Source organism: Dendronephthya gigantea, unplaced genomic scaffold, assembly GCF_004324835.1.
Source record: "Dendronephthya gigantea isolate DGI-Jeju-01 unplaced genomic scaffold, DenGig_1.0 000416F, whole genome shotgun sequence".
NCBI lineage: Eukaryota > Metazoa > Cnidaria > Anthozoa > Malacalcyonacea > Nephtheidae > Dendronephthya > Dendronephthya gigantea.
In genome coordinates, this window is record NW_021163426.1 from 28,264 (window position 1) to 43,886 (window position 15,623).

The window sequence follows — 15,623 nt, forward strand, 5'->3', positions numbered from 1 at the left end:
AGGACGGATAATCTTCGTTACGAGAAAGGCTGATGCAATGGAAAAGTGCAATGCACCGTTAGATTTCACACTATTCAAATAATTGTATATTTGTATATTACAACTTCAGAATAGCTTACGATTGTGACGTCTTAAGAATCAGCTCATATACAGGCTTATCAGGCTCCATACAGCATAATAACATTAATAATATATCTAATGTCGCTGATATCATTGGCCACAAAATAGATCGAAAGAAGAATCCCTTTTGCGGTTTTCCTACAGTTTATGTACAAAAGACCTAAAGTAAGGAAATTCCCTTCCCTACCGAAGATGAGTGAATCAATGACAGTGACAGCGTACATCATTTGATCCAACAGAAAAAACAAAGCCAGGAGAAGAAAAAGGTCCGTAACAGTAATTGAATATTCAAACGTTTGTTTTGTAGAAGTCATTAGGGATGAAGTTGATATACCCGATTCGTTGTTCTCACCGAAAGCACTTTTGTTCTCACTAGCTACATATATATGAGCCTCGTCAGCCATCTTTCGTTGTCAGACGGCTGAAACGTCTTTCACTTCACTATAGAGATGCATATACGTAAAACAAAAATATTTTTTTGCAAATGACTCGTGAGGTGAAAGAAATATCGTCCCAGATGTTTAGAGTTGCATTTGATTTCGCCATTTCAGCCTGACTGAACCAGCCCCTTTTTGATATAAAGATCGTTGCCCCTGTATATTTATAGGCCTTCCCTTCCATTCCCGTAAAACATTATTAAGGATAATTGGTGTTTATATAATAGTATATCGGTATTTTCAATTAGCCCTAATAACGGAAGTTTACACAATGTCTGTATATATATACGATTTACAGTTAAAAGCATAAAACTAAGCAAATTAAATGCATATTTTATTATTGCTACCTTTTTTAACAATATCCTTCCGTAAATTCTGCTCGGCTTCCGAGATTTCCCATGTTCCAATCGTTGCTTTCGCGATTGGTGTGATTTCTCCCGATCGTAATCGACTGGAATTGTAGTTGTTGTGTTTGTAATCGCTACATCAAAGCTTTTTGGCGCTCTTGCATGCGCCATTTAGTTATTCAACTACTCAATCAATCGGTGAAGTAAATTTTCTGTTATAAATACCGATTAGTGCGTCTCTCGCAGGCCTGTATCTTGTACTAAAGACAGTCGATTTCCGAATCGTTTCAACGAGCGTCATCTATTTAAAGACATGTAAACTATGATTCTCCAAGGAAACCCCTTCCGGGAAATCCCATATTATTATAAAACAGTGACGTAATTAAATATTGCAAATGCAAGTCATGTTTCGAAACCATTAGCTACGTAATTTGTTATTTTGAATAGATTATGTAACCACGATTTGATTTTCAGAAAATTAAACTGCTGTATAAGAAGGGAAGTCAAGGGACCTTATCTTGATATTTGTACAATTTTATTCCGATGAAACTCTTTTATAATTTTGTTAGGTACTCGCAATTTCACATGCAACACCAGCTGTGATTGGCAGCGACGTGTGTGAGCCCTACTCGAAGTGCTGGTTTTCTGAGAAATACTTTAATTGATGCCTCATCAATTCCTACGTATTCCTCGTTGTTTAATACGGTGGCAACGTCACAACTAAAATAGAAATTACAAAATATAGCCGCGCTTGTTAGTGCTTACAAATTTATTCGAGTTTTAGGAGTTCTGCGATCGATATAGGAGCGTTGAAAATTACAAATTAGAAATTTTCAGTAGCAATAATTAACTTCTCATCATATTCTTAAAATTTTGCATCCTGAGTATATCTTCAATGTCCAATTTGTGGTAGCTAACATATATTACGTGGGTACGTGTACATGCGAGCTTTCGTTTCGTTGATCTCAATGTTGCAAATTTCACAATGTAAATGCGTTGTCTTTATTCTATATTCTACAAGTTCATATAATACAATAAGCTTCCGATATAATAAATCAAGATTCCGGCGGCATTTAGCCCGACATAAGCCAAACAAACAAAGCAACCTATATTATTTTGATTCTTGTTTTGACGTATAATACAAATGCAGTTTATAACTATATGTTGGTTTGAATATACTATATAAATAATCGTTTCAACCGCTATCGTTTAGACGGTTTAGTGGTATTCCGGGGTCTTTAGCCCAAATACTTGCACAGATAATTAATGTTTTGCTTCTGCCCGACAATATTGTCGGAAGTAATAATGACCAGGCGGGAATTAGTTAGCCCGACATAAGCCAATAAGGATGCTAATATAGCTATCTCTACATGGTCATAATGTGTGGTCCGCAATGATCGTTCAAGTAGTTAGAACACCTATAATCGTGAGGAGAATCAGAAGATAGAATAATTCCATTTTACATACGAAATTCAGAGTTTTTGTCTGTGAAACATGGCCGGAATCTCCTGATCCTAGTTCGCAGATTTTGGGAAATATCAATTGCATGTCCCATGAATTATGTTTACAACTAGAGGCGCTGCAGATTTTTTTCCCCGTAACCAATTGAAAGCACCCCAAGCAATCGAAAGCATCCTTATTACCCTTATTTACATTTCGGAAAAACGGGCCTTAGCTAGCATTCCGAAGACGCAACATTGTAAATTTTGTAGGTTTGCAGGAAACAATAGGTAAATAGTTTCGTTAAGGTTCCTTGAATGTAAAAAAGTATAAGAACGCATATATTGACTCGTGCGTTTTTTAAAATTGAGCATTGAAGCATTTTGTATTGACAATAATTCACTATATCGTGTTACTTCTAATATCTTGAATTATCTTCTCACGCCCAGCATGCACTAGTATATAGCAGTAATAGGAGAGTAGAGGATAATACGACTGCATTGAATTAAATAAAACATTAATGATTGTTCAATGTGTTCAAGCTAGGAGAGATTATAATGAACAATAATATTCATTAACTCCTAGAGTGCACTGTGTAAAAACCATGTGTCTTGTTGGACAGGACTAATGCTACATACACCTTTGGTAGGAAGTCAGAGGATAAGACAATTTATTAAAATTTTCCAAGTCTTTAGACGCTAGCATCCTTATCATCAATACTCTAACTTCATGCTTAGCATGAAAGAAGATGCATTTTCCCCCAGTTATTCATTCGAAACATGTATCTGCATATTTTGTAAGGCATACCTTTTTCCTTTTACAAATCCGTTTGAGAGATGGATATTAATAAATCTTTGCGGCTTGACAATAGAGATTGAAAACAAATTATCTTGGAGTATCTGATACTGAGGAGTTAAAAGCTTGTATGTATGATTTGTTGTTTTCCAGCAAGGCAATATTAGATTGTTTTGTGCAATATTGTATTTTTAACACTGAGAGGAGAACATTTTAACAATAAATCAAGTTAGATGGATTGATCATAACATGTCACTGTAGCTGATTTAAAATTATTTTGCAAACAGTCTGAAATTGCCCAATAAATCGCCTTTTACCTAGCACCTTGAGGAACACCAGTGTTATAGTAATAATAGCGGTGATTTTAGTTTTATTTAATTAATTAACATTTACACTGACGTATGCGGTTGTATTTTGCGCGATTTACAGTATTATTAGACATTACAGTATAGTTTCTATATATTCATGCAGTTACTAAATAAGGCTGTTGTGAGTATACATACTTTTGTCTTACTAATTGTTTACTCGTCCTAGTATACTAATTAACATGGCCGATAGTTTACATGCATTTGGAAATCAATATATATACAACAAGTGTACGCGCACTACTAGCTGTTGCAACCTATAAGCTATATCATGGTGGATTTTCAACAAATAACTTAAAAAATACATCAAACATCTGGATTGTTGTATGAAACGCACGACTGGCAGTGGGTTAACATTTATACGTTCGTCAAATTCAAACATCATCAGCAAATACTCTAATGTTTGCCCCAAGAACTTTGAAACAGCCCCATTGAGACACTCTAAAGTTTTCTCTTTTCATCTCACACATGGTGGTTGCCAAGGCGTTGACGACAGGTTCGTTGTAAAGATTGTTGTAAAACTTCAACATCAATGTCTCTGCGGCATTGTCATCAACTGCCCACAGTGAGGTAATCACTGACTTTGCTCCTGCCATCAGAAAAGCACGCGCAAGTCCCAACACGCCTTCGCTACTGATCTTGCCCTGGGCAGTGTGGCAGGCACTAAGGACAACCATGTTAGCCGATAAGGTCACGTTCGAGAGATCTTCCACAGTAAGGTAGGTTGAACCTGCTTTTTCGCCGCTAAATATTGGGAAAAAATGGCAATTAGCCTTTCACACGATGACGTTTTGGGGTACTTTCAATTTTCTGAGATGGGTTTAAAAATTATAATTTAAAATGAAAAGCATTTTTTTTAAAACCAACAGACCATTTGAAGAATAACTCCAGCCTAAAATTAAAGACTGTTGCCGTTATGATGTCTCACGCTTGGGGTTTTGAAAAAAAGTACCCCAAAAATGGCGGCATATTCGTCATCGTGAGAAAGGCTAATTGTTTTAAATACCGGCATTGTGCCAATGTTTCAAATTGCAAAAGTATTGAAAGTTGGAAAAGGACTTAAAAAAGGACTTACTTGTTATTAACATGTTCGGCTGCAAGTTGCAAGCGTCTTCCGTCGGTCGTGCCATGACACGCGAAATGAATTATGGCTGCTTGCGAAATTCGGCGCAGAACTTCACTGCGGGTGGCGGAATATCTCAATAACGGCGACACTCCAACCTTTTCTGCAATAATCTTTGCTTCTTTTTCAGCAAATGGGAGGTCTTCTGTCGGATTGCCAACGATAAGAATGTCTTTCATTTGAGTCACCTATACATAAAGCACAAAACGCAATTAAAAGATCCATCGAGGCAACTAGAAATTGCCTGCCTCGGAGAATGCGTCAGCTTTGAAATGTCTTCAAAAGCGAATGTCTTGAAGTCATTTCTTTTTTGTATATATATATATATATATATATATATATATATATATATATATATATATATATATATATCTGTATATATATAGTTCTATTTCTTTCCACTGTGTATTTATTATTTTCACGATCTATTGCTCAAAAATTTTTGGGTGATTCAAAACAAAATCACGAAAAAAGTAACATCTGTGAAATGGAGTTATTTTAGTTAAATCGAAATACGTTTGAAATAACTTTAATATTTTGAAATTTGAATTTCAATTTGCCATTCATCGAAAGCATCACCATTTTTCGCATTAACTGACTTCCTAGCCTTCTATAGCAGACTTGGTGTCCCTTATATTACCAGTGTGGGCAACATGATGAATCTGATTGATTTCCTAACCTGCGACATCTCTTCTTGCAGTGCCGTACTGTAGGAATAAGAGTGGAAAGAGAACGCTTCCCGAGGTGCCACCAAACTACATAACGGCTCGCCATTACTAAGACGCAACGTTGAATATGGTATGTTAAACGTTTCTCCTTGTGGAATAATCAGTAGTTGTGGTTTGCGGTCAGTCTCTGTAACCAGGTTTTCCAATTTGTCTTCAATTGGTTCTACAATTAGCTTGCTAAATTTTTCAATAAGTGTGGAAAAGTTAGGTATCTTCGAAGGTCCACGGGTGGCTGGGGAGGTTTGGTTTACGGTGTCTTCACCACTATTAGATGTAGCTCCAGATTGATAACAATTTGTCCCACTTCCCTCTTCAAATTCGATATCATCATCATCATCTTCAGATTCGTATTCGATGTCATCGTCATTTAGGACATTGTTTTTAATACCTATAAAAACGAACTCGAGTTATAATCTCCAGCAAAAAGAGATGATATATCGATTATACGTATAGTTGTTACATGTCGGTTTAGCGGAATTTTTCTCAACTGATCTCGGCATGAATTAGATTGTGTATAAGTTCCACTGGAAATTTTTTCCCAAATCTCAACTTATTTTAAAAAAAAATTCAGGATCGAAATGTCGTCACCGGTTTTAATATTGCGAATTGAGTCAGTAGTGAGCTGTATAACCGCTTATTTTTCTTTTCCATACGTAAGGAAAATTTGCTATGTGATTCTGCCTTGTTTTTGACCCATGAGTCTTTATATAAATATTTTATTGATTTCATTGATACAAACCTCTGATTTCAATTGGATGCGACGACTCTAGGCTGGTCGTTGAAACATTGCAACTTTCTGAATTGTGAACCCCTTCAGTCACGTAACTGTGCAAGCTAGTGATGTCCTCCGCCACATTTTTTGTAGGTTGCTGATTCTGTGCTTCATCCTTTATACCTCTACCAAACACAATGCTTAAATATTCAAGAGGTTTTTCCCATTCATTAAGCTTTTTTCCGAAAGAAGTGATTTCGCCATTTGGTGAAATGAACCACATTTGCATTTCTTGGACAACGTCCAGTTTGGATAGAAAAAGTATCGCTTGCTTGTTTGTTTTTGCTAACTCCAAAAGTGCCGTCGGCGTGTTAAGTTGCTTCGACTGGTCTTCCTTTATTACCTTAAAGATATGGATACACAAAATAGATAAGTAAATGAATGAATGAATGAATAAATAAATAAATGAATAAATGAATGCTTAATGAATAAAAGATTGAATGAACGAGTGGGTAAGTGAACCAGTGAATGAAAGAAAAAGTGAACGAATAAATGAATGTTATTTCATTTCATCTCATCTCATCTCATTTCATTTCATTTCAGCCCCTTCTGTTTAGCAGCTTTTTATCAATGGATACCAATGAGCCCTTGCAATGTAGCGTTGCATGTCAAGATACCTTATCATAAAAATCTCTTCCTCTGCCCATCTCGCCGACGAACAGTGCATCTGCACCGGCATTTTCTTTTAAAAGCACGTGTTGCAAGTACTGGAATGGTTTCCTCTGTGTATCGTTGAAGCAAATCTTCAAAGGAGTGTCTTGAACACTCTTGCGAAACGTTTCACAACGGTTCACAACCTCTTGAAAATATGCCTTTGCTGTTTGATAATCATTCTCCTCGACTGCCATTTTCCCAAGAAGGTAATCAGGACTGAAACGAAATTTTTCGGTATCGCACCAATGAGATGACGGTGGCTGAGGCGTGCTCAGAGCTTTGTGATAATACTTCTTTGCCTTTTCTTTATTGCCTACAAATAACAACAATGATTAATGAAACTTGTAGCAATTGTATTTTATGGTAGTGAAGTGTGGTTAAACTATAACTTGCACAATTCACAAGTTCTAGAATACTTTTCTTAACACGTAGTAAAACCTAAACACTCTGAACAATTGTACTTTGACCTAGACAGTATAATATATATTCAGCTTGCTTCTAAGCCAAAAGCTTTTGTCGTCCTGTGTGACATTAAATGATGTCCTTTCTCGGCGAAAAATAAATAACCGGTTCATTCAGTTCTTAAAAAAAGTGGCTTTCATATAAATTGCTATACGTTTATACGCTTCAGGGTGCATTCATGGTTTGAAACAGTAAAAAACAACAACTATGAAACATACTTTAAAAATGATCTGGACAATCGAATTAGTGCTGGAAGAATGTTGTTTGGTTTTTGACGATTCGTTTTGTTAAGGTAGATTTTTATTTAGTGCGAAATGTGGCGCGGATTTCTTTTCTTTGAAATACAGGCAATCAGGCGGAACTGATCTCATCATGCAGACGAGCTTGAACACATTTCAAAAGAAAGCAATCGCAAAAAATTGATCGCGCGACATTTTGTACTGAGTGGAAATTCGCCTTTACTCCCTGAATGGTTATCAATTATTAAGGAATCTCGCCAACAACTAGCTACTGATATTTTAAACAAGGACCATTCTCCCTAAAGCAACTATAGTCCGCCTGCATGTTCGGTTGTATAATGTAGAGATTAAAGTAAGATATTCACGTCTACCTTTCCCCTCGAGAGCTCTGCCAAGGTTACAGTAACTATTATTAATGATTCTCATATCTTTTATCTTTTCACCAAATTCCAGACATTTGTAATAACTTTTCATCGCTGCTTCAAAATCTTGCAATTTCGCCTGTGCAAGACCTATATTGCCGTGAGCTAAAGCAATAGGCTTTCCCGCGCCTAAATCCTCAGCAACAACTAACGACTGCTGTGCCAGCTTCAAGGCTTCTTCATCTTTGTTAAGAATAAGTGCAGCAACGCTCACATTGTTAAGCACTGTATACACAAATCTTTTGTCTTCATATAAACTCAAATTTTCGACAATTTCTTTTCCGATGTGGTACGATCTTCTATACTTCCCCATTAGGGAGAATAAAGAAAACTGGTTAACTTTTGTTTGCATAACCTTTTTGTGATATCCTAAATCCATAGCCATTTTTAACCCTTTAGAGGAGAGATTTAAGGCTTCCTGCATTTTAAAAAGGTTGCAGTAGATTGCTGCCTTATGTAATGTGGCTTCACATTCTGCGATTTTGTTGTTTAGTCGTTTAGCGATTTCCAAAACTTTTTCTTCTTCTTCAAGAGCTAGATCGTATTTTTGTTCCATGCAGTATAATTTGGCTGTCGCTAGTTTGGAATAACCTTAAAAGTAATCAAATAAAACTTTATAACATAAGACAGCGGAGAGTATAATTATGAGTATGAGTGGGATTATTATGCTGACACGCATGCCTAAGAAGACCTTTATCCCCGTTTGGGAGGGTGGTAATGTATACAGGTTGCTTCAAGGCTGCTCTTTTCAAGAGTTTTTACTCGTTTTTAATAATGAAAATATTGTTTTAGTTCAAACTAACATCAAATAGTATACCTTGTCGACTTGCTGTTACAACAAACCCCGCTTAGAAACGCGATTTTTTAATTAATGATATACCTATTGTTAACTCGTCTCCCGACTCTTCACTGCAACGCACACATTTCTCCAAAACTAGCTTTGCATCTTCTATCGATCCCTTTAAACATAGTGGCGTAAGGTGAAGATGATATGCCTCTCCTGCAAGCTTCTTATCTCCAAGTGCAATTGCCAGTTGCTCTAATTGCTCTGCTTTCTTTATTGCATCGTTGTAACTCGCTTTGGTGGTCAATAAATCACTGAGCTCTTTCAAGATTTCCGCCTGGCTCAGTGTCGTGTATGCGGGTCCCGAGATGTCCAAAATTTTGTTTAGGATTTCACAGCACTCCGTTAGGTTGCAATAGCTGTAGTGGTGTTTCTTCAGCAGTTTTAAAAGACATGGAAAATCTTCAGGTCCTTGCATGACGTCACATTCTATATTTATCTCGGAGAGTTCTTTGAAAAAAAAAGAAAATTTAGACCATTTGTTTGCCCCAAAACATACATGGAGAAAAACTCTCTAAACTTTCTAGGATATTTTCATTTCGGAAGCCACTAATTGACAGTCTATGTGGTGGAAATTTGGTAGGGTAGTCGTGCTACGTTTTTGCCCTATTTTGCGATTTCCATCACGATTTCTTTCTGATGTTGAGTAGTAAAAACCCGGGAGAATGGAGGTTTTTTTGTCGCACTAACCATGCTATATACTTCATAGACACATACTATACGTGCTAGTTTTTTCAATAATTTACAAAGATATCCTTCATAGACACATACTGTACCTGCTAGTTTTTTCAATAATTTACAAAGATATGGTATTGCTGGTAAGTCTTCAATTTTCTTTGAATCACCCCATTTCATGCCATCACTGCACACTTCCATGATTTGCTAAAAAAATGTTATAGCCTGCTAATGAGGAAACCTTCTTCTAAGTGCATCAAAAGAAATAAATACGAATTTTGCTGAATTTTATACTATTTTAGACTTTTGTTTGCAATTGTATTGTGGCACCTGTTTCTATACAATAAAGCTGTAGTAAGGACTGGAGCTATAGGATTGTTTATTCTATATTATACATATACAGGGTGTCTCAAAAAAACGAAAACTATTTAAATCACCCATAACAATGTAATTGTTAGGGTTAACAATGTAATTGTTAGAGTTTGAATGCCCAAGCACTCTGTTGGGAGACACAAGTTTATAAATGTTTGCGATCAGCTTTTTTATGCACGACGCAGTAAAATTGTTTGTACGCAAAAATATTTATTAACAATATTTACAATTTGTCCTTTGTCGACCGTTGTCGAAAAGTGTTCGCACTTCCGTTGTACTTTGGGTACGCGTAAAAACGAACATCGGACAACAATTCCTACAACTGTTAGACAAACACTTCCCACCTTCCAACACACTCCACAAAATCTTCAACCGACATGCGTGAAACTCCGAGTACCTAAGCGAGTCTTATTATAAGTAATATCATGACATGAGGGAAATTAGTGATTAAATGCCCCGAAGGCGAGGGGGGTTTGTGTAAGGCGAGGGAGGTTTGTGTAAGGCTCGAGGGAATTACACAAACTTCCCGAGCCTGAGGGGGCATTTAATCACTAACTTCCCTCATGTCATGATATTAGTATGTAATATCATGATCAGCGAGGGTGACGTAGCGTATAATTGCTTTTATGTATTATTAAAAATGCTCATTGCTTGCATGCTTGCTCATGCTTACAAATTATATATATATATATATATATATATATATATATATATATATATATATATATATATATATATATATATATATACACCCATTTGCAAAAACGTTGGCCGCAGATAGATAGATAGATAGACACTCGAAATCTAATTAGAATTGCATATGTTGTGTAATATGATTGAAATCCCATGCAAATGTAATCATATGCAATTCTAATTAGACTTCGAGTATCTATCTATCTATCTATCTGGGGCCAACGTTTTTGCAAATGGGTGTATATATATATATATATATATATATATATATATATATATATATATATATACTGTCGTTGTCAAAAAGGTTGTCCTGAGCAAGTATATGTATATATCGATCACGTGACATTATTATGCATCAACACGCGTGGGATTGTACAAGCGTGTTAATTGCGAGTTCGAGTATAGCAAGGTGAACGATTAAAAAATGCCAAGACCATATTCGGATGATTTAAGGTGGAGAATGGTTTATCAACGACTGTTCTACGAAAGAATCATCGACGAAATTGCAGCACAGCTATTTGTTTGTTCAAAAACCGTCTATCGTACTCTCAGCACCTTTTGGAACACGGGTGATGTGAAGCCTTGCCGTATGGGTCGCCCAACAGCAAGCGTATCTTTATTCCCACACGAAGAATATATTATCATGGACTGTTTAATGCGAACGCCGCAAATATAGTTGAATGAGATAGCAAGCTATATGTAAACCTCTTCAATAGGATTCAAATCAGGACTGTCGTACACTCGTTCTACAACTTCTTGTACATGATGTGTTGGGTGGTTATCTGTTAAACAATATGCATATTACTAGTTTTAGCAGTTGCATCTTTGTGCATCAACAAGTTTTGTTTAAACAGATATTAATAGATCAAAACATGATCACAAGTTCAGTCATCCTTTGAGACATATGTTAGAACAGCGAATTTGCATTAATTATATTCAAATCTCAACCATAACGAGAACGGATCGCGGGTTTTCCCCATCAAATCGATTCATAGCTGGTAAAAGCTGTTCATCAAGAAAATGGATAAAGCAGCGTGTTTCAAATCTTTCTTCAGGATTCTTTAACAAACAGTTCGCAAGAAGTCCATCACACGATATTGCCGAAATAATGGAATAGCGAGGTGTCCACCGTGCATAGCTATAGTCGCTCACAACAGGCGGTATCCCACGAGCACTATATCCATATTGCCGAGCAAGTCGTTTATCTTTAAAACGTAGAACCAAATAAATAAAAGATCTACTAGTTTGTGCAATCCAGTTACAGTAAGGTATTATTTAGTACATACAATGCCTGTTTCATCGAGGAAAACGAGCAGGTTTGGGTCAAAAAGGCTGATTTCGGCCATGAATTGTAGCCCAATATCGTTTCTTCGCTGAAGGGCAATTCTCTGTATCTGAAGAAGAAAATGTGGCTTGAAGAGTTGATAAAGAACAACTAGAATCTTGTAATAAATTGGAAAAAGGTGGAATGGCTTGCGTCTTATTAATATAGTTATATGATTTCCAGTATGCGGTATTAAGTATATATTCCAACTAAAATAATGTTCGTATACCTTTTTGCGTGTTATTCCAAGCCTATAGAGAGCTCGGCACAGTGTCTCCGGGCCAAATGCAGAGCCAGTAGCATTAATGATATAGCCTGCTATCTCATTCAACTGTATTTGCGGCGTTCGCAGTAAACAGTCCATGATAATATATTCTTCGTGTGGGAATAAAGATACCCTCGCTGTTGGGCGACCCATACGGCAAGGCTTCACATCACCCGTGTTCCAAAAGGTGCTGAGAGTACGATAGACGGTTTTTGAACAAACAAATAGCTGTGCTGCAATTTCGTCGATGATTCTTTTGTAGAACAGTCGTTGATAAACCATTCTCCACCTTAAATCATCCGAATATGGTCTTGGCATTTTCTAATCGTTCACCTTGCTATACTCGAACTCGCAATTAACACGCTTGTACAATCCCACGCGTGTTGATGCATAATAATGTCACGTGATCGATATATACATATACTTGCTCAGGACAACCTTTTTGACAACGACAGTATATATATATATATATATATATATATATATATATATATATATATATATATATATATATATATATAAACTGTATATTTACCTGATGAGTGTGGCAAGGAGTATATAGTTTTAGATATCTCGTTAAGCGTTGCGTTCAAGCTTGGAGCGTGCAAAATATTTCCCGTTTGTTTATGTTTAAAACGCAAACGTTTTGAATCAGATGAAATCACCCGAATTTTTGTTAGGGGGCTCTCTTTACCTGCCCTATAATTACTAAAACAGATTAGAAGACGCGCCTTGATGTGTTGAGACACAGCTTTCACGATTTCACAAGTTCTATGCTTCCAAGTATTTTCAAAAAGCTTCAGTAAACGTTGGGTTATCCACCGTGCTAAATGCCTTTCGAACAAACAAACGACCGACCCTGATCATTACCTTTTTAACATTATCTTTTTCTAAATTTCTTTTAGCCGCGCGAGCTTTCTCTACTTCCAATCGTTGCTTTCGCGTTTCCTGTGACTTTACGCCACTGGCTGTATCAGTTGATGTTTGGATGTTCGAAGCGTCTTTACCCGGTACAGCGCAGCTTTTTGGAGCTCGTGTATCCGCCATTTGGTGATTGAGCAAGTCAATCAATCAATAAAGTAATATTTTGTATATATGTGAATTTTGAATGTAGTTTATAGTGCCTTCTGAAACACGTCAACTCGTGTCTAAAGACAGCTCAAGTCTGAACTCCCGGCTTTGTTTACGCACTTGCATTTAAATGCTAATAATACCAGGAAAGCCCCTTGGGGAAAACCCATGTTTGACGTGGTGACATCAAGTAATATTTTGGTTCAATGACGTAATTGAAGTTATTTTGATCAGATTTCATAACAGAATTAATAACTATACCGCTCGGCCAAAACGTAAACAAACTATAGTAACAATCGTTCGGGCAAGGTTCAAACTGACGGGAAAGGGATCAGGACACAGCTGAACGGCAAAATGATAAATAGGTCATATAAGTTACGTATCTGATATAGGTTCCAAAGTAAACATAAACCTAAGAAATAAAAGACCTTTTAATTGTGGCCTTCAAACATAATTAAAAAACTATCAGAAGTTGAACATTTTATGCCCAAATTTTTTACTGTTTTTTTGAATCTTCTGGTTTAGTCAAACTGCATCTTCAGTGACCCATTTTTGTGCGCAAGCCGTCTTTTAATTGACTGCTGAAAACACTTTTTATACCGGCAAAAAACACTATTTTCCACCAACATGCAGGATGTGCGCGGGCGTCAAACTATACTTACATGCACATACAAAAGGTTTCCCTTGCGTGGACGTACGGTCCTAGAAGACATCTACCAAGTGTAAACGTTTTTAGGTAAACCAAGGAGAACCACTCCAGAACTCCAAATAACGAATAAATTTGTAATTTCTTGTAAATATTATATTCGTCATTTTAGACTTTACACACACAAGTCCCGAGTCGAATCGAGGCCTTTTACTGCAAGGGAATTAATTGTCTATACAATTTAAGCTCGTGCAAGGCAGCGAAGACAATCGTCTGAGAGCAATAATACCTGCGTATACGTGCTCAGTTATAGAGAGTATATATAGGGTTACACGCGGCTATTAATTAAGTTGTTTTTCAAAGGATGATAGAACAGTTGAAACTACAAGCAGCCCAATTTAGTTTCAAGTGCTCTACAATAAAAGTTAATTGTGTTCTTGTCACTTAGCTAGGCCTATAATAGATTATCGATACTCATGCTATGAGCAGCGAAACCTGTCGCAACACTGAGGCAAAAGGGCATAGATTCGTCATTGTTTGTTTTGATAAGAAAATAAAAATAACCTGCTGTCGCATTGTTTATAAGCCATACTTAGCTTCGATTATGGATCAAAGCACCAAACGTTATGGATGAAAAAAATTGGTTCATATGATATTACAGTTAAGTCAGTTCAAGATATCATATTATGGATCCTATCATAAATCGTTTATTCTACAAGTTGGGCAAAATAACAGAATTGAGTTAGTTCACGTTACATTAAAAGTTATTAATCAATTCACAATATTATGCACTCAGAGTACGCAGATAAAGCCAAGTCGGTAAGTGATATGACAAACGTTCAGTAGATTATATAGGAAAGGTAGGTGCTACATATATAGCAAGGTCGACACGTCGACGTCGCAACAACAAATTTCATCGTGTGAACATTTTTGCGAAAGATTCTGCAGTTTTGTCGCTTCAACGTGTCGCACAAAATCAAAACATGTTCTAAAATTTCCCGTTTCTGCGACGTGTTGCAACGATTTTTCGCTAGTCTTTGTATCAGCCTCACAGGTGAATTTGTCGCACAAGCATACCTTAGTAATAAATCAGTTATTTGTTGCAGCGAATCCAGCGATTGGTCGCCTAGCGTGCATACTTGTGCATGTATTGGCTATATTAATATACAAGCTCTAGAAGCAGTGCCAGTTTAAAATTAGTTCACTCAGATTAATTTATTGGAACGATATTTTATTGTTTTAAACAACTAAAGGTTTGTTAACCAAATAGAATTGATCAAAAAGAGTTGAATCTGAGACAACCAACTTCAAATTTAGCATCAAATGTGGTTTTATAACAACTGCCTACGACCTGAGCGGCCTTCTTCAGGAGAGTTAGTACGAAAATAAATAATAAATAAATAGATAAAGTGTCAGGCAACATACAGGCTTGGTGTTATCGTGGTTATTTCGGCTCCCAATTCATAGTTTTCCATCAGGCACCATTTCATATGCTTCTCCTCCAACCTCATTTGTTTACTATGCATCGGTGAAACTGGAAGATCTCTAAGGGTAGGTCGGTCAAAAAACCACGATAACACCAAGCCTGTTGCCCTCACTTTACTTCTGGTAATCATTGTGTCACGGACATGAGAATCAGAGCCCTCTGTCCCATTACCGGTACTAACGTAGCCGTACACGACACGAAATGCGATTCATCCACAGTCTTGGCATCCTTCATCCCTCCGGCATAAATGAAAGACTCTCTTTCATTTAAGCTCATTCACCCAGCGTAATATGACTTCCAATTCTTGAATTTTTTTTAATACATCACGGCTGCATGGTTG

The 15,623-nt window shown here is 36.7% G+C and overlaps 1 protein-coding gene and 1 long non-coding RNA gene across 4 annotated transcripts; both read right to left on the reverse strand.

Moving 5' to 3' along the window:
• Positions 1-3,537: 3,537 nt before the first annotated feature.
• On the reverse strand, positions 3,538-13,408 carry LOC114543198 (tetratricopeptide repeat protein 28-like). Of its 2 annotated transcripts, none has more exons than XM_028562287.1 (9): positions 12,951-13,408; positions 9,525-9,630; positions 8,785-9,198; positions 7,854-8,495; positions 6,745-7,094; positions 6,095-6,470; positions 5,307-5,743; positions 4,580-4,815; positions 3,538-4,248 (listed from the first exon to the last, which is right to left on the reverse strand). In XM_028562287.1, exons 1-9 carry the CDS (start codon positions 13,125-13,127, stop codon positions 3,879-3,881), a joined length of 3,108 nt encoding a protein of 1,035 aa, XP_028418088.1. In that variant the 5' UTR covers positions 13,128-13,408; the 3' UTR covers positions 3,538-3,878. The 2 variants fall into 2 exon arrangements, with proteins under 2 accessions (XP_028418088.1, XP_028418089.1); XM_028562288.1 differs by lacking the exon at positions 12,951-13,408 and adding an exon at positions 10,023-10,258.
• Positions 11,166-12,189, reverse strand: LOC114543201. 2 transcript variants are annotated; one of them, XR_003689923.1, is made up of 3 exons: positions 12,045-12,189; positions 11,778-11,885; positions 11,166-11,273 (listed from the first exon to the last, which is right to left on the reverse strand). It is a non-coding gene; the product is annotated as an uncharacterized LOC114543201 (long non-coding RNA). The 2 variants fall into 2 exon arrangements; XR_003689922.1 differs by lacking the exon at positions 11,166-11,273 and having other exon boundaries at positions 11,777-11,885.
• Positions 13,409-15,623: the final 2,215 nt, after the last annotated feature.

What these genes read in the sequence shown, in the direction of transcription:
- LOC114543198 (XM_028562287.1), bottom strand. Translation starts at nt 13,127, where the DNA reads ATGGCGGATACACGAGCTCCAAAAAGCTGCGCTGTACCGGGTAAAGAC. An exon ending in CAGAGCTCTCGAGGGGAAAG is followed by an intron (nt 7,095 to 7,853) that starts GTAGACGTGAAT and finishes TGTTATTTGTAG; the next exon opens with GCAATAAAGAAAAGGCAAAG. An exon ending in GCATCCAATTGAAATCAGAG is followed by an intron (nt 5,744 to 6,094) that starts GTTTGTATCAAT and finishes TCGTTTTTATAG; the next exon opens with GTATTAAAAACAATGTCCTA.